The following is a 19,677-nucleotide window of genomic DNA, read 5'->3' as shown; positions in this document are numbered from 1 at the left end:
TTTGCCAAGCGAGAGAGAGGAAGCAGTAAGTCGAAGCAGGCCGCTTACCTTAGAAGTTACGCAGTTGCTGGTTGCCTTCCAGGCCAGAGGTTTTAATCCTCTTGATAAATTTTAAACGTATTGTAGTGTTCACAGTTCTCTGTACTATATACGCTTCCTGTTATTATAACGCTTCCTGTTATTATTCCTGTTATTATAAGGCCAATCTTCCACGTTTATTATTCTAAAGTTAAATTAGAGTTTAGTTCTATTTTTTATATTTTTACTTTAGACCCCAAGTGGCGGGTCTGTGTATTCCGAAGTACGGAAGTTATTGTAAATAGAGAAAATAAAGGGTTTTATATACCCTTCTTGTGTATCCTGTCTACTTCCCACAATTAGTGAACATAGCTTTAGTAAGCTCTCTGTTCCGAGTCAGGTCCTTGCATGTTCCCGAAGAAGGTAAGAAGGAACATTGAACCTGATAGAGTATTCCAAAACAGAGCAGGCTTTGAATTAACAGTGTCTCTAGGAAAGATTTCAGAATCAGAAGATTATTCGTTGTTGCCAGATAAAACTTGTATAATAGTAGTTTCAAAATTAATTTGTTTCCGCTTAATAAATCAATCGCATAATCTGTTCCATGCTATTCTTTTCCCCCATTCAATATGAAACACCCCATACATGCACACACACACATATATATATATATAATTAACCCTCACCACCAAATCATCCCACCAGCGGCCGAGCGGTAAAGACGCTGAACACTGGTATTTCGGTTTGAGATTCGAATCCCGCGAACGAGCTGGCTGCATGGGTGTTTTCGTGGTTTTCCCCATGTGTAACGTGTATACGAGCTAGTTTCCCTTAGAAAGTCCTCCACAAAGGCATCCCTCCCTTTAGGCAGGTAGCTCTCGTGTGCTTTGCCATAATTAAATAATCCAATTCATTCACCACCAAATCAAAAATCTATCTTTTTCTTTTATTACGTCTTCAAATTATGAAAATTTTCTTTTGATTTCCTTAGAGGAATGCTATAACTAAGGCAGGATCTTAAAGTCGACGTTAATTTCTTCCTTCTTTCTGCATGCCTTCGTGATGTAATTGGAAGAATAGTCGATGCGCATTCTAGAGGTTCAGGTTTTAGCGAGGGCATTGTTCATTTTTTATGTCTCCTGCTTAAAAAAATTCTAATGTCTTTACAGTGGCGCCCGAACTAAAAAGGTGGTGGATGATGATTCTTCACCACCAGGATTTGGCGATTGGGTTTTCTAATCCCAGTCGCCCTTTAAAAGGAGGATTATATACGGTATTTTCTCCCACCTTTCTGCATGCCTTTGCGGTGTAACAATTAGCGTACTCGGCGCGTATTCGAGAGATCCAGGTTCGAGTCCCGGCGAGAGCATTGCACATTTTTGACCTATCCTGTATTAAAAATCATAGTGTCTCTACAAGTTTATTAAAAAACGTAATACTTATTTGCCACATCTTCGAGTAACGCATAGAAAGCTTTTATGAAGTAGTTTTGCTCTTATGAAATGGATGGCTTAAGATAAATATAACAAAAATTCAAATTCATGGGAAAAGAACTGCAACACACAGACTTTGGAAAACGTATATTAGCCATAGAAACAAATGAATCTAAAGTAGGGATTATAATGCTGCCTTTAAAATTCTAGAGAAAGAAGAATTTGGCGTCATTTCAAAGTTTGTTCAAAAGTTTTAATTAAAGTTTTGTAGAAATCTCCGAGCTTTTATTTAATTTAAGCTCGAAATGGTTATCCCGCTGACATTAACTTGTAACTACGTAGCACTTAAGAAAAAAGCTTTTCTTATTTTTTTGAAATCCAATTAAATTTTCGGAACGAGATCCATATTCATGAATTGTTTATATACCTTTAAAGTATTTTCGATATTTTATGTTTCGATTCGGTCTGATTTGTTGTTAGTTAAGATGTAATTCACGTGCAAATATTGAATTCTATTCTCATTGAAATCAAATTACTCAACTGCATGAACAGGAATTGTAAGTATCTTGACGGAAACTGAAATTAAGCAGCATTATTTAATAGATTACAGAGATATTCCGAAAATATTATTTCTTTTTAAAATGAGGAAAGGAATAAAAATTTCTTAAAAATTACTTATTCTACTTAGACCTCTAATTTAATAAATGATGCTGTTTTCGTGTTAAAACCATAATTTAGTAGTGCTTGAAATACATTCTACGAAACCAAAATACAAATGGCGAGCGGAGTCTTCAGAATTTTTTTATTTTTATCAGACATTAAGTAGACAATTGATGAATCACCAGAATGTAAAATCTGTTATTTTGAAAACACTTTGACAGAAAAAAAAAATCTGAAATGTTTCAGATTTTAAATTACGTCCAAAGGGGCGTTTTTTAACATTTTGTGTGTTACCTTTCTTTATTAAATATCATGTTCCTCGCACTTAAACCATAAGATCCAGTGCAACAGCAATATCGCAAAATAGTTTCAAAACGAGCATATCTTTAGAATTTCCGATACAGAGACTCACGCGCTGGAGATAAAAATGTTTTTTCTGCACAACGTTGCCATTGCTCGCTTTGAAATCCTTGAGTTTGTTAATCAAAAATTCGTCAAAGTTTTAAAAAATAGGAAATCGATCATAAAACAAATTTCAAATTTCAAATTTGGTCTTCCACATGCTCATATTCGTTGGAGGATTACGTTATTCAAAATTCGATGACTCTATGTACCGTTGTTTTATCACAATACGAGAAATATACATACATTTATGCAGATTTTTCATTATTTAATTTCTTCAAATATACTGCAGGACTCTAACATTTTGTGGCAACAGTTTAAAAAGTGAACCGACATTTATGAGTCCGACGCAAAATGCCAAAACGAAACTAATAGTCCTTCGGGATTCAAATCCCTTTGGACTAAAAAAAAAATATGTGAAAACTATTTTTAAAAGAATTATTGAAACGAATAATACAGATATGTGCGTTTCCCTGCATATAAGCAAATACAGCAACAAAGCAAACATTCAAGGGGTAATTTCGCTTGAGGGTAGAAATAAAAATAATATTCAGGCTTAAAGGTACTTGAGCCCGTTCGAAGGACGTTTTTCAGAATGCTTGTTATAATTCAGAATTTATGAGTTTTTCTTATTAGAATGCACTCACACTAAAATATAATCACTAGAAAAGAGATAAAATTTCATAATTTTGTGAAATTTGTGCCAAGTATTGAAAATGTTTTATCGGAATTAACGTTTAAGAAATAGCTGTAACTTTTAAATTATATGTGTCTGTTGTACAAATGTTGCATAAATATTTCGAAAACTGGACTACTCGAATAAAAAATATATTAATGCTAAAAAGAAATTTTGAAAAACAAATAAATGATTTATTTTCATGCATAAATATTTTGTGTCTTATATTTAAAAGTAATCAAGTATTGGCTTACGTCAGAAAGATTTTGCTTAATTTTCTTGTTTACCTATCTATCATACTTGTATATCTCATTGCTAAAATTCATTTGTTGATTCTCATGCAGTCTTAGAAACTGAAACTTAGTTAATAAAGACATATGAAGGTTCTGGTGAGCACGCTTTAAAGAAATAATAACAAAATTGAATAAAACAAATTACAACTGCATTCATAACTAATTTCCTCATAGTAGATACTATAATAAATTTTCAAATATTTTGCGTCTTTGCATCAGCAGTTTGAACAAAATAGGCACTGATTGTAGACCAGTGCTAACAGTCAGAATTGAGTGTGTGCAAGACTCCAGAATGTCCTTTTGTTAGATAATGCTTGAATATCTATTGAGAAAAGCAAAAATAAACATTTCTTTGTTAAAATTTTTGAAATCTTCAATCATATATAGTAAATAACAAAATGCCTACCAGCGACTGAGTGGTAAATTCGCTGAACACTTGTAGCTCAGTCCGAGGTTCGAATCACTCGAACGAGCTGGCTGCATGGGCGTTTCCCCATGTGTTCCCCCATGTTTCGTGGTTTTCCCCATGTGTAACGTGTTTTAATACGAGCCAATTTCAATTAGAAAGTCTTCCAGGAAGGCATTCTTCCCTTCCGTGTAGTGCACAAGGGCGAAACAATAAATAATAAATAAATAATAAAATTTTTACTAAAGCAATAAACCATGTTATATATAAAGTATCTAGGTTTTCAAGGCAAATAACTGCAATGCATGCAAACGAAGAGTTTGATACTCTACTATAAATAGGATTCATTGATAGGCTGAGTTGATTTCTGAAAACAAAAAGAATTATGGAACATATATGTTTTGGCATATGCTTTAGGAACATATATGTTTTAGGCATATGTTTTAGGAACATATATGTTTTAGGCATATGTTTTAGGAACATATATATTTTAGGCATATGCTTTAGGAACATATATATTTTAGGCATATGTTTTAGGAACGTATATGTTTTAGGCATATGTTTTAGGAACATATATATTTTAGGCATATGTTTTAGGAACATATATGTTTTAGACATATGTTTTAGGAACATACATGTTTTAGGCATATGTTTTAGGAACATATATATTTTAGGCATATGTTTTAGGAACTTATATGTTTTAGGCATATGTTTTAGGAACTTATATGTTTTAGGGATATGTTTTAGGAACATATATGTTTTAGGCATATGTTTTAAGAATATATATGTTTTAGGCATATGTTTTAAGAATATATATGTTTTAGGCATATGTTTTAAGAATATATATGTTTTAGGCATATGTTTTAGGAATATATATGTTTTAGGCATATATGTTCAAAAAATGAACATATACGAAAAAAAGATCATTCGTAACTCAGATGTATTTGTACACGTACATTTGTGCTAAATGGTTTTAAAAATTGCTTTAAATCAGCTCTGAAATGGTTGACACAAGATTTATATATTTCTTCAAAAATACAAACAGCTTCAAATATTTGTGGCTTTAATGCCTCTAAAATATTAACCATAGTTTATAAGATTCTTAAGTTCGTCTGTTTCTTTCCAAAACATTATTTTGATTCCAGATGTAATTTGTTAGCATTAGACAAAGATGGTCTGTCCTGAAATAAAAGAGTACTATTTAGTTGATTGCTGTTCTTGTTACATTTTTGATATGGCATTTCACATATTGTTGCCAGTATCCTTTATCGTTTCAGAGAAAATAAAACGGAAGAAAAAAATTATCTAAGACATTCTTCGAAATTGAAAAATTCAGCTATGTGGTGCAGGCAGCAAAAGATTTATATGAAGTTCGACTTCGGTATTCCACCGTAACAGTTCGAAGATTATAAATTGTGGTCTTAATTCGATGAGATGGTTAATCTTTGTCGAACGTGATTAACACTGTACAAATTTTGCTGTGTATACTATACTTTGAAAATTGAATTCATTGTAAAGATCAACATTATGTAGGTATCTATATATTTTTCTTTCATGTCAATAAATATGTGCTGAAATCTACAAGTTCATGAGAAAACGACTTCGGAACATGATGAAATCTTTGTTTTGAACAAAATTATCTCTTTGGCTACCGCAGCATGTATCGAATTCAGAACTCCCATAGTGTTTCCAAATCTTCATCATGAAGGCAGAGGGCTTTCTAAGATCCACTTGATTCTTAGAGACGATATAAATAAATAACATAGTAAACGAAAATGTTCAGCAAAAACGACATTTTGGCCATCTAGTAATTCCGCCATCCTCAGTAGCAGTTATTCATTCAGTCATAACGTCTAGCTCGTGATTAGCAGCAAAGTGAATCGCTGCAAAAAATTAAACTGTAAATTATTCTTTCATAGAAATGTATGAAAGATGTATGAAAATTCGCAACATATATGTAAGAAAAGTAAAGAATATGTACAGAGGCTGTTCACGCATTTTTAGATGATGTATATTGTATTCACAAAACTAAATTACATAAAATTCTTGTATTTTAAATGTTCTATTTGACATCCCTTATTCTGAACTATCTTTTGACACCGCAATTTCCAGGATAATAATGCCTTTTAAAGTGGCAGAAGAGGTATTCTATCCCATTCCTCCCGAACATCTTTCCAGAGTCCTGTTAGGGTTTTGGGACAACGTTTGCATAATGCAGTTTTTAAAAGTCCGAAAGCATAAAAATCCAAAGGTGACTCTTCAGGAGATTTAGCAGGGATATCAGTGAAGGGTTATAACCTTGATACCAGTTTTCTGTTACATTTCTTTTGGGAAATTTGCAGTGGATTTTGATGTGCGACTTGTCCTGATGGAGTCTCACAGATTGATGGCAGCGATAGTATTTCATTCAGGAATATTGGCGATAAAATATGTTTCTGATAGTATTTGGAGTTAATCTTGACATTTTTTTGCACTCTCTTTATTTTTAACTTGCCATTATAAGAAATACCAGCAACAATCATGAATCCCTTAGAAAAACTTTCTTTCGATTCTTTGAACCATGTACTTACATTTTTTCTCCCCCTTTATGATAATAAATGGCTCTTTTTGTTACAATCACTTAAGTACGCCCGTGCTTCATCTATTGTAACAAATTGTTTTCCATTTTTTTTTGGATTAGTGTTTCTCATATAGAATTCTGCAGTGTGTCCTGCGTTGAGCGATATGCTTTGGAAGAAGACGATGCATATTGCGTTTTTTCGCTTTCTTAAGATTTCAATCAACGTTTATCATTTTGTTTACAGTGGAAACCGAGCATTTTAATGATTTTGCAACTGTCCTTTGACTAGGGGGATTTCTTTTAACATTAAACAACGTACCTTTGCAATAGTCGGAGATGTCCGTTTTTTTCCTTGGATACTTGTTTGGAATTTTTGTCCCAGTTGAGGCTCCAATTTGACGTTTTTTCCCTTTCTTGTTGATGATATTACCTATCGACGCTTTAGATGTCACAAAACCATGACTCTCACATCGTTTCTGGATAACGTAGTATGCATATTTCTCTTCGGAAAGAGCGTAAATGTAGCCTTCGAACCACTGCTTTGTTAAATTCGCCATTTTGAATAAAAACAAAACTTTTAAGTCAAAGACGATAACTTTGACTTTTAAAAACACAGTGCAATTGCAATTATTTCTTTTGCAGCAAAAGATTTTTTATTACCGCTTACCAAAGTCGTCTAAAAATGTGCGAACAGCCTCTGTAAAAGATTAAACTAGCAGCATAAATTAATGTCCCTTCTCTATTCTAAAAATAGCAACATCTATTTGCAGTGCGTCATTTCGAAAAGAAATTATGTCATATGACTCTTACGTAATTCTGGTGACGTGAAGTGAACTAAAACTCAAACAGCCAATAATAATTTTATAGCAATATTAACTATCCAATCAAAATGCTTTGAGACCCAAAACTAACTCAATTTGACTTAAGATTTCATCCTGAACATTACGCACTTTCTTTCTACGCTTTGCCTTAGCTGGACTGCAGTCTGTCTGCTTTTTTTTTCTGCAAATCTATCAAAAATGTAAGCCTTTTGGAACAGGCACATTTAATGTGCCGACTTTTGTGTAGCCGCAACATGTTGCTGAAAATAAAACTGAAGATTTAATCTGCCTTCGCCTACGATTTCTAGTCATTATGGATCAACACTTCTACGCCATCAAAATTTCTGCTCCTGAATATATTACATATATATCATAATTTATTTACTAAAAGGTATTGATTAATTGATTATATTATCTCCTAAGTTTAATTATACTAAAATTATCTTAAAAGTGTGAATGCATACTAGTAAGTTATATTTTGAAAGATTTTTTGAAGTAACTTGAAAGTTAATTGTTAAAAATGTTTTAACGGGCACTGGAATTAAGTCATGAATAAAAAGATTTCAATTGTAAAAGGAATAAATTAAAGGCAAGAATTAAATTAAATGCACTTAATCATTGTCATTGATCGGAAATTAGAGAACTTTTTAAGGGGAACAAACCAACTCCCGTTCAATGAACAATAATTAATAAATAAATACGAAGGTGTTTCGTCTTTACTCGAGCAATGAAGCTATCCAAACTGGCAATTCAAGTCAGGCCAAATACCCGTGTCTCCGTGATTAGAAAGGATTATGAGCCAATGTTGATATTCAAAGAACTCATTCCTATTAAGCATTTTAGCCAATTCAATTTTGAGTGTAAAGTAATTTCTGCAGTAAATTTCTATAAAGCTCGAGTAACCGTCCCCCGACACCCTCGTGTTTATGCATTTTAGTTCAATATTATTTGTAAAATTAAACATTGGGAATAAAAATTTAGTGAATTATAGAAATTTACTGCAGAAATTACTTTACACTCAAAATTGAATTGGCTAAAATGCTTAATAGGAATAAGTTCTTTGAATATCAGCATTGGCTCATAATCCCTTCTACTCACGGAGATATTTGGCCTGACTTGAATTGCCCGTTTGGCTTAGCCTCATTACTTGAGTAAAGACGAAACACCTTCGTATTTATTTATTAATTATTATTCATTGAATGGGAGTTGGTTTGTTTCCCTTGAAAAGTCAACTAATTTCCGATCAATGACAATGATTACATGCATTTAATTTAATTCTTGCCTTTTATTTTATTCTTTTTACAATTGATATTTTGTTATTCATGATTTAATTCCAGTCCGCGTTAAAAAAAATTTTAACATTTTACTTTCAAGTTACTTCAAAACATCCTTCAAAATATCTTACTAGTATGGATTCACTCTTTTAAGATAATACTACTATAATTAAACTTAGGAGATAATATAATCAATTAATCAATATTTTTTAGTAAATAAATTATTATTAACTTACTTTGCAGCAATTGCGCAAGTAGTAGTAACTTGTTTTCGCACTAAATTAATTTAAGATCATACAACATATATATCATAGATATTTAACTTTTATATCTATGCTATATATATTGCGAATTTGATATTATATATAGGGCATAGATATTTAACTTTTAATACTGTAATTAAGAAAAATTGATGGGAAATATAGCTGAGAAACAATATAAGCTCACGATTTTAATGCTATTAATTCTTTATTGAGGGAGAACGCTAACTTACGCTTAAGAAGAAATATAATAATGTAATAAAATAATGATTAAAATACAATTGTTCTTGTTTCAGCACGAAATAAAACTTAGCCATCTTTGGAAATGCTAAGAGGCTTGAGTGGTAAGACCTTTAGTACTGGTAGTTTGAGCCAGATTTGAATCTAGTTGAATGTGATTGCGTGTTCAATTTTACACATGTCTATCGTGAATTCGGGCTAGTTTTCCTTAGAAAGTACTCCACGAAGACATCCTTTTCCTTAGGCAAATAACTCTTCGGGTACTTTGTCGCATTGAAATTTCTAAATTTATCATACATTTTAGTTCTAAACTAAGAAAATAAATCACAGCAGGACACAGTTTAAGTAAATATTAAGTTGCAGGACAAGCGCAGGATTAGGAAAAATTCATTGAAGCATCATCTGTTTCAGAAAAAAAATTCTGATACTTTTCAGTATAGAAACAAAATACTTCTATTCTAATTAAGAATTAATATTACAAAAAATGGTGAATTTCATATATCGGAACTTCAAAAGAAATTTTTTAATTCTCTATCATACTACACTGATTAACTAACTTTGTTAAATCTTCAATTTGAAATAATTTTTTTTCTGGATATCATTTCTAAAAATTTGTCTTCATTAATAAGAGTATTAAGAAATTTGTAGAGATTATTAATAAAAGGAAGATTTCAGTTTTCAGTGAAATATAAAATACTGAAAAAAATTTTCCTTCATTTCGCTTCTTAATTTTCATTTAAATTTAATAATTTTATTCTTACTTTTAAGTTTAAGCGTTGTTCTGTATGACCACTATAATTTTTGCTTTCCCACTATAATTTTAAACACAAACTCAAAAGTAAAGACAAAAGTTAAAAATTCTTTAATATTAAAAAATTCAAAAATTTTTAAATTCAAAATCAAAAGAACATCAAAATTATGTATAACGCAAAGTAAAATAAATATATGAAGATACCGAAGGAGATTATCTTGACATACACAAATTTACAACCTCAACAATATTACATTACGTGATAAAAGAAGACCTTTGAACTTGAAAACAATTAAACTAATTAATTGGAAATCTAATACTTACAGAAAAATTATTGATACCACTATTATTATTAAAAAAGAATAAAAATACTTTAATAATAGCAACGATTTTATTAGAGAGCTCCGTTTATTAATTAAAATGCTAAGAGATTACTAAATTCGACATAATTTCATCAAAAAATATTTAGCTAATTATAGTTGTAATCTAAATTTATTTTCTCTATTAATCTCTTGTTTTTATATAGACCTATACCTAAACCATTATGGTGGTATAGTTTGCATGTTCTTAACCAAAATGAATTATAATTTAGCCTAATTATGAATAAACTATAATCTGTCTAATAATTATCTACATTAAGACACAATAACACGCCGAACAAATACTAATCCAGAAGTCAAACAACAAAAATCAGCGTTATATTTACAAAATTTTCACAGGACTAGTTTCGATGGTTTTACCGAACCACCCTCCTCAGCTGCAAAACCGCAAATGAACAAATAGGAAATTATTTCCTATTCCTTAATAAAATGGGCATACTTCAGTGTGCAAGTCTCAGGAAAGCACACTTGAATGAATTTTATATCCTGTAAATTTTGACAACTTTTTTCGTTTTCTGCCTTTATTCTGTTTTAGATTATCTGTTACTTATAACATTGTTGCTAAATTCTTATTTCAAATATGCTAGGATTTCTCTCAACTTTGCTCTTAGTTTATTTCCACTGCCTTGATTTTATTACAATTATTATCACTACAACTTATTTCATTCTTTGAACTGAAGCGAACGAATATTTCAATTAAATTTTTCCGGATACTATTGGATTTCTTGTAAGATTTATAATCCAGGAAATTCAATATTTTACCTTTTTCAAATTATTCATTTTCTCCGCATCCTATTTAATGTTACAATATAATTTTTTCTAACTTCTTATTAATTTTAATTAGTTTGAAATTCGTAGTTTAAGTAAATTCATTGTTTAGCACATTTTAGACTTCAGGACAATATTTTGTTACTAAACAGGAGGAATATATTTTTCATTCGTTTGTTGCTCTGTTGTTACAGATTTTAAAAACTAACTCTTCTTTGTATTTAAAAATAATTTTTACTATTTATTTTATATTTTTTGAACGAAAATTTCATTTATTATTTTTATATGCTGGATTGCATCTGTTTTACATATATTTTGGAACTGCCCCATTAAATTGAAAATTATTACATTTGTATGTTTTTTTTGGCTTGTTTATGATTGTGATGCTATATTTTTAAAAAACATTTTATCCGGTCTGTATGCCTTAAAAATGTACATACGTTTTTGTTTTGTCATATATCAGATTTACATATTACATTTACATGTTTTATTTTTTGGTCTCGTGCTGGAACTAATAATGATTTTTTAAATTTTGCTTATATTTTTGATGCTATAATTTTGCAATTTTTAAATTAGTACTTACTTCGACCTGTAGGATGTGTACCGATTAAAAGCAAAGATTACTTCTATTATTTTACTGATACCATTTGAAATTTTAAACTAAAATTGTGTTTCTGTTGCTTCAGAAACAGATGGATTTATTGACTTCTTTCATTGTACCAACCTCCTAGTGACGATGCAACGAAAGATGTAAATTTTTTATTTAATTTTTGTTCTGCCATGTTTTGCATCTTTTTTGTTGCAGTTTGTTTAATGAATTTTAAACGTTTCATTCAATTATCTTCCTCAGCTGCCAGAGTGTAAAATGAAGTGCTCCCTCATTTGCACTTTGGCAGCTGAGGAAGCTTGTTTGGTAGTTAAACCACCGGAACTGGTCCTGGAAAATTTGCAAATATAACTCCGATTTTTGTTGTTTGACTTCTAAAATAATACACATTACTTTATATGTTTTTCTGAGGTGTATATTTGTAACATTATATATTTAGATATAATATTTTGTGCATAGTTTCTAATTAAACAGAATTTACAAAGAATACATAAACAAATTACATGTAAATTTCATAATGGAAACAAAAGTGCATAATTGTCATCAAGTGGTTGAAGGACAATGGGACATCATCCTCAAGCTACCTTATATATTCTGACTCTCTTTCTTTCCTTCACTTTTTGAACAGTATTGCCAGCAGCAACAAACTAATAATTGAAATTCTGTTAGCTCTTTGTTTTCTTAGAAATAGAGAAACTGTTGTCCGTTTTGCTGAAGTGAGTGGTCACCGTGGATTCTATGGAAATGAATAGGAAGCTTTTATCTAAGTTCAATGAAGAGTATATTTCGTCTTATAAGGTCAAGGACCTCAAAGGTTCTTTCCCTTTTTGCTTGCTGCTTGCGATTTTCAAATGGATACAATCTCAGCAGAAGTTGTAAAACTTGGACATAATTTAAGTTTTGTCTCTTCGGGGGACAACCAGTGTCATGGAATATGTTCAAACGGAATCCAGATTCTTGATGACGAACCTTTCATCAATATAGAAGAAGGATGGGATGAAGAAAAAAAATGACATTTGAGAAAATGTTGCAAACGGAGGGGGAATCTTCACATTCAGTAATATCGAAGAACTATTTAACGTCACTGGAAGAGCATCTGAACTGATTGAAGAAAATGATCCGAATACATAAAGGAGCCTTGAAGCCAGGCAAAAATTAGCCGCTACATTTTTTAGTTATCGCATGATGAATAAAGAAAACAAAATGTGAGAAAAAACTGTGACTGATTTTTCAGGTTAAAAGGTAATGTCTCCTTTTTGATTTTGTAAACAGACAATAAAAATCTTCTCTTACGTATTTTACCTTTTAATCTTTTATTGTTTTTCATTAGGTAATACGTAAATATTTTTGTTTCAATAAAATTTGATAGGAACTAATTACTAATTTTCCCATAGAAATAATGTTTCACTCAGCGCGGATTCACTTAGCGCGATACTTTAGAATAACCAATTAGCGGTACTAAGCAAGGTATTTCTGTATATTATAAGTTAAAATTAATTTTATAATAAACCTTATTAATTTAACTCCTCTCCTTATATTAATCCCTAGAGGTATTTCACTATAAGTTATAATTAATTTTACAATAAACCTTATTAATTTTACCCCTCTCCTTATATATCTCCTTTATCCTCTGAGCTTATTAATTTAACCCCCCTTATTAATTTGATTCCTCTTTCAAAAGGAAGCTTCAAAGGAAGACATTTTACCTGTAAATGTAAGTATCACTTCAGACAAAAGAACTTATTAATCAGTTTCTAGTTGGACTTGAATTTCTTTGTTTCACTGATGGCTTCATTATTGTTATGCTTAGAAACATCTCCTTCAAGCTGTTTCTTTTCAAAATCCTTTTTTAATTGAGATCCTTTTGGTTGAAAGGAATGTGTATAAAAATTGTAGAACAGGATGAGAAATAATACTGCTAATACAGTGTTGACCCATACACTGGTTTTGGCTGCAGAACACCCTGAGAGGGGTGTTATTGTTGTCACAAATAGTATGACCAGGATGAACTGTACCTATAATTAGAAGAAATAAAACGTTAAATAAATTATAGATGGAAGTTGATCTAATATTTGAGCAAAAATATGTTCGTATATCATTAAAAGTACTGAGCTTAAAATAAAGCGTTGTAATTAAATATTAGTTCCTCGAAAATATACACTCTGAGCCTCTTGAAAGTAAAAGAACTCCCTATTAAACACATCCCAAAACGATTAATATGTAAATTAGTTCGTCTCTACAGAAATGCACGGTGCTTATCTACTGCTAGTACTGCTAACCTTAGCAAATAATTATGGCCTAAGCGCTCACCTGATGACGTATAATTAACTGAGAGAGACGTTTCATTACAATCTCTAAGGAAAAGACTTGAGCGTACAGACGAATTTCACGGGATGAAAGTCACCACTAAGTGCAACAAGGATTCCATAACTGTCATGAGCAAGTGGTACAAGCATCGTAGCTTCTTGTAAGGATCATGGGATACTGAGAATTACCAAAAGCATAACGTGAAGTTTGATACTTATTATTCTGAGTTAAATATTCCAAGTGTATTCGACGTGCATAAGTCACTGACCACTGCAAAAAATGCTAAAAAAATGGATTCCATTGCCAGCGTTTTTCAGTGTTTACTCCTAAATCACGAGTTTTGGTAACACTGACGCCTCGACCTTGAATCGTGAATACATCAAAATGGATTCAATGTTGAATCACATTGTTTCACATACTTCAGGTAATCAGATAATTCATGCATAGTGAAGGCCAGAAGAAATTATTAGCTCACGTCATTATGAAGTACTGTACGTCTATCACTCTATTTGCGTTTCCGTGTGCTGTTATTTTTGAGAATCTTCCGTGATTCTTGGCAGCACTTTAACTCACTAATGATATGTTGATAACATTCATCGATCTATTTATTGTACTATAAACGGTATGTTGTAATGATGATAGAATGTTTGTAATTATGATGTTACAAATGGTTTCATCATGCCCTCCATAACCATCATGAAGGCAGCAGCAAAACATAGGATCATAATTTCTGGAGAGGATTGTGCGAGAGTTAAATCCGCCATGTACACTAACAGTTTCGTTAATCGGTTACCTTCAGTGATCCTTTGCAGCATTTTAACACACTGAAGATATTTCGATAACATCCATCGATCTATTATATCGTAAACGGAATGTGGTAACCATGAAGAATATTTTCAACCATGATGTTACAAATGAATTCATCATGCACTCCATGATCATCATAAAGGCAGCAGGAGAATTAGGATCATAATTTCTTAAGAAAATTGCGAGGCAGGTAAAATTACCATGAATACAATAACAGCTCCGAAACTGACCATACAGAATCGGTTATCTTCAATAATTCTTCGCAGCACTTTAACACATTGAAGATATGTTGATAACATCCATCGATCTATTTTATTGTAAACGGACTGTTGTAACCATGAAGAATATTTACAACCATAATGTTGCAAATGGTTTCATCATGCCATCCATAATCACCATGAAGGCAGCAGCAGGACATAGGATCATACTTTCTTAAGAGGATTGTTGCATGACTAAATCTACCATGGCTAAATCTATCGCTTTAAAAATTTGTCATTGAAATTCCGATACTCACGATAAAAATCTCTTATACTCTAAGCGTGCAAGGGTACAACATTTCAGAAACTAAACTTTGGTGAATATTTATGTGATGTTTACCTTTAGCTGCTGGACTACGGTAACAATCTGCAGAACGTGATGTTCTGTAATTTCAGCCAGAATGGTGATTTGTTTCTTTTACATTCTAAGTAATTTAAAAGCTGGTTAGAAATCAGAACTACGAAAATATTTATCGATGGAAATAATAAATGTGAATAATTAATGTGTAATAATTAAATATTAAAATAAAACTGAGCTACTTATTGCAGCCAATCATGGAAGTAATTGATAAGATTATAGAGATAAACACATTCCTGTCATACATTGCTGATGTGATGAAAAGGTGTTCAACTATGAATTTCGACTTTAGAAAAGGGTTTCGTTAACTTTTCAACGATTAATCTGTAGAGATATTAGATTATTTAGAAGCAGGAGATGTAAAAATTGAGCAATGCCGTAGCCGGGACTCGAACCACGGACCTCTCGAATACGTGCCGAGCGTGCTGACCACTACACCACGAAAGCATGCTAGTTCCCATTTTCATTTCTCAAATAAAGAATAGTGATCGATAATACATCACTAACTTAAAATGGGCAACTGGCAGTAGTAAGATCTGTGTTGTATCAGTTTCTACGTTAGCATTTCTGCGTTGCCTTTACGTGGGACTAATATAGGGCTGGGGTGATGTAAGGAGTTAAAAGTTATTGGTGCTTTGTTGCAATGGTCAGGACATTGGTGAAATAATATGAATGTCCCAAATTTGACTCCAGATTATTGTTAGTGCAGCTAGAGTTTCAAAATTCCTTGCTCTAAATTCATCGTTCTTTCACAAGAGATTTTATATTTAGTGGTGGCTAACCCTATATGATCTATGGCAAAAGCTAATCCATTTAGCCAATCAGCTTCCAAAAGGTAATTGGTAATTTAGAAAATTTAAAGTGGTTTAAAAAAGGTTGTAGATTCATTATATTTTCTTTTTCGAATTTAAGAAACTGAAGAAATCCACAATATTCTCGCTGGGGTTCGAACCTCCCGATTATGTGTCGAGCGTACTTCTAGTTACAACCGCGAAGGCATACGGAAAGGAGAGAGGAAATGCTTCAAAAGGTAATTAAAATTTATCCATAGTAAAAAAAAAAAAAAAAAAAAAAAAAAAAAAAAAAAAAACTTAATCTTTGGATTATGGTAACTTGACGATAAATTTTTTGGCAAACATTTGGCGACCAACCCTGCTACAGCAACCTGCTAGTTTTTTTTTTTGAACGCAATTTTGTCCATTTTGTTTTCACGAAGTAAAGGTAATTTTTTTTTTTTTTTTCTACTCAACATTTTTTTCCCAACAATCTGCTAGCCGAATTACGCTTATGCTAGAACTTTTATGGAACAAAAGTGCTTAATCATGACGAAGATTAGGTGCGAAATTGGGAGAAAGTGCAGAATCGGCCACTGCTTGCCGCGTTTTAAAGAATTGCACATACACGGTATGCATATTTCACAAGTGCACATCTGTGTAGCTACCAAAGGAGTGGCTTCTAGGATGAACCAATGAGCATCCAGTAATATTTCTGTCATGTCACATGACGTTTCGCGTGCTTTAAGATTTAAGCAAAAGGGTTGAAAATACTCTGACACGCAATTTTATGTACAAAATAATTAAAGCATCGTCGATTGCTTCTGAAACTTGTCATTGCGAAGTCAAATCAATTATAGGAAATTTTGAAGATTTTACTACTTGGCTGAAATAAATACACATGTTGGATACTTCGCAAAAATATCGATATGAAATATTACTTAATAATATGTGGTAAATAAGTTGAGGAAAGAAATATGTGATAAACATCTGAGCCCAAATGCAATCTTTACATAAAATTATGCGTATGAGAAAAATATTTACACCAATTATATATGTAAATAGAAGTCAGCACTTTTTATTGCAGTCTATATGAAAAAGATATTCTATAATAATAACTAATGCAGAAATTTATTCAAAGTGAACTTTACTAATTTGCATTCGAATACATTTAGTGTGTTAAATTTCACATTTAATAACTGCTCACTCTTAAACTGTACTGTCTACACAAGAAATACGCATGGAACAGAGTGAATTTATTGTGTTCACAACGAGTATATTCAATTTATTCACATATAATGTTTAATGTTAATCATGGATATAATCAGATCATATATATATTCTGAATCTCACCCTTTAAAATCAAAAGAATACAAGCACTGAAAAAGAAATTCATTGTAATACTTTCATTCATTCTCAGCTCAATTAAAAAAAAACACACACTTGAGTTCTCTTAATCCACATAATATGCCCAATCCTAACATTAATACATGACAAAAATAGCGAAAGTGAAATATCAGCGATTAATCAAACTCAGAAAACGAAAGCACTACGAGGCCCATATATTTATAACTGTGAAACAAATGCAAATTAAAACGTAAACAACATACGCTCACATGCACGAAGATTTAGCGTCACAAGAGTAATAACAGCTCATTGGTCCATTTTCAAAACTCCTCCCTCAGTGGCTAGGCTGATGTGCACTTGTGAAATATGCACACGGTATCCATGTACATGTCGACCTATTTTCACTTAAAAAAATATCTCATAATTGCACAAATATGACATTGCGCACACTTTTGACTTTATCCATGTACACTGCTAAAGTCCTAGCTAGTAATCTTTATCGCCTTACCAAAATGTCGCCAAACTACCTGTTACCATATTCCAAAGATTAGCCAATAAAACTATAACACTGATCATATATATCAAATCTAAAAACCATTCTTATCACAGGTTTTATAAATAATTTTAAAAGAAACTTTGTACAAGTCTGCGCAGTGGCTTAATACCACTTAAAATAATTTTTTCCACTAATGGCCTTTCATAAAATGTCATCTAGTATTTGTAATTCAGTTGCAGAATTTATATCTCAAGAAAAAACAATTTCAAAATACTAAATGGAAATAAAAGCAACTGTATAAATAATCAAACTTACATAAGCACATTCGGTATTGAACTAGTAGATGCTGAAATAAAAGTAATAAATAAAGCTTTCCGAAAACAAATCGTATTAATTTATCCTTTACTGCATCAAACATTTGCTAAATATTTTGTTCGTTTCTTTGGCTAATTTGCATATACTTTTGAAATGTCAATTGCCATTAAAATAGCGATTTTTGAGTTTTGATTTTTTATGATTACCAACGGATTTTGTTTCTAATTCCGGTGAAAATATGTTTTTATTTCATTTAGAAAAATTACAGCTGTTATAGTACTATTGAGTTATTTTAGAAATGGCTGTTCAGAGAAAAATGTAGTTACATGCCTGTTTCTTTAAATTTTGATTTCAGATTAGAATTTATACCTAAATAATTTTTGTAAATGAAACATTCACTTAAATTTCAAATTACAATTGACAACTTAATTTTGTTGCTGTTCCGATTTAAAACTTATATCTTATATCTTGTTCCGATTTAAAACTTATATCTTGTTGCGATTTAACTTTAACCCGCAAAATATAAGCATACAAATTTTTCGTTTCGTTATAATATAAATAATTTAAGTGTCTTAATTAAATATTGCACATAATTACATGCACTTTCCCTTTACAAATTGCATAGAACAATATTTTTAAGTTGAACTTTATCTAATCGACAGTATTTCTGTCTTACCATCTGAATAATTCGTGAGATATTAGAATGTTCATACCATCTGAATAATCGTGAGATACCGTTTCCACCATAAATATTTCTGCACATGAGGTCCTATGGCAGCCAGGCCGTAGTAACTGTACATCAAAACGTGAACGATGGAATTGAGGAGAACTGGAAAACTCTGAAAACCGCCTGAAAAAAATGGCATTACATTTTAAATGTGATCCACCTAAGAAGACTGTTATAATTTATTTAATTATTCTTCAAACTATTATTATAAAAATATAACCCAGAAAAAAAAAGATATTTTAAAATTTATGTATTTTTAGTAACATTTTCTAGTTGAATAAAAATAACTTTATGCGGATATGTGCCACATACTACCTTTTTTTCATCAGATTTGATTGATTTACGATTGAAGAATATTTAACAACTGTTGTAGTTCACACGCTTTATATAAACTGAAAAACACTTTATTGTATAAAACTGAATAATTGACCAAGGGGTTAAAGACTCATCACAAAAGATAGTTTTTAACAATTTTAAAATTTTATCGAAATTTCTAAAAGAAGCCATAAAACTGATTAACTTTTTATAACGAAAACAGTGGCTCTGTATCTACTATCAATTCCGTTAATCTTTAAAAATTTATAAAAATCAGAGATCAATCTTTGACCATATAAAATCCAATGTTTATGAGCTATAAATAGTTCTTTTTATACAGTTCAATACTTTATTTAAATGTTGCAGATGTGTCCTGTATATGTATATCAAGCTCAGAAATCACAGCTGTTTCAGTAGTTTTTCATT

General features: G+C 31.2%; 1 protein-coding gene across 4 annotated transcripts in view; it reads right to left on the bottom strand.

Annotated features, from left to right (window-relative positions):
• LOC118188084 (very long chain fatty acid elongase 7-like) overlaps positions 1–19,677 on the bottom strand; it is a 119,919-nt gene that overhangs the window by 42,510 nt on the left and 57,732 nt on the right. For 3 of the 4 annotated variants that reach the window (XM_035358434.2, XM_035358431.2, XM_035358433.2), the window contains exons 7-9: positions 18,923–19,059; positions 13,256–13,564; positions 4,886–5,771 (exon numbers count right to left, since the gene is read on the bottom strand). In XM_035358434.2, coding sequence (XP_035214325.1) covers positions 13,304–13,564; positions 18,923–19,059 — 398 coding nt within the window. In that variant the 3' untranslated portion in view covers positions 4,886–5,771; positions 13,256–13,303. Of the gene's footprint in view, positions 1–4,885; positions 5,772–13,255; positions 13,565–18,922; positions 19,060–19,677 lie in introns of those variants that run through there. The other variant, XM_085824349.1, reaches the window with a different exon arrangement.

The sequence above is a fragment of the Stegodyphus dumicola genome, chromosome 9 (genome assembly GCF_044657685.1).
Source record: "Stegodyphus dumicola isolate Sdum_Otavi_A_Nest chromosome 9, ASM4465768v1".
Lineage (NCBI taxonomy): Eukaryota > Metazoa > Arthropoda > Arachnida > Araneae > Eresidae > Stegodyphus > Stegodyphus dumicola.
This window is presented reverse-complemented; position numbering and strand designations above follow the sequence as displayed.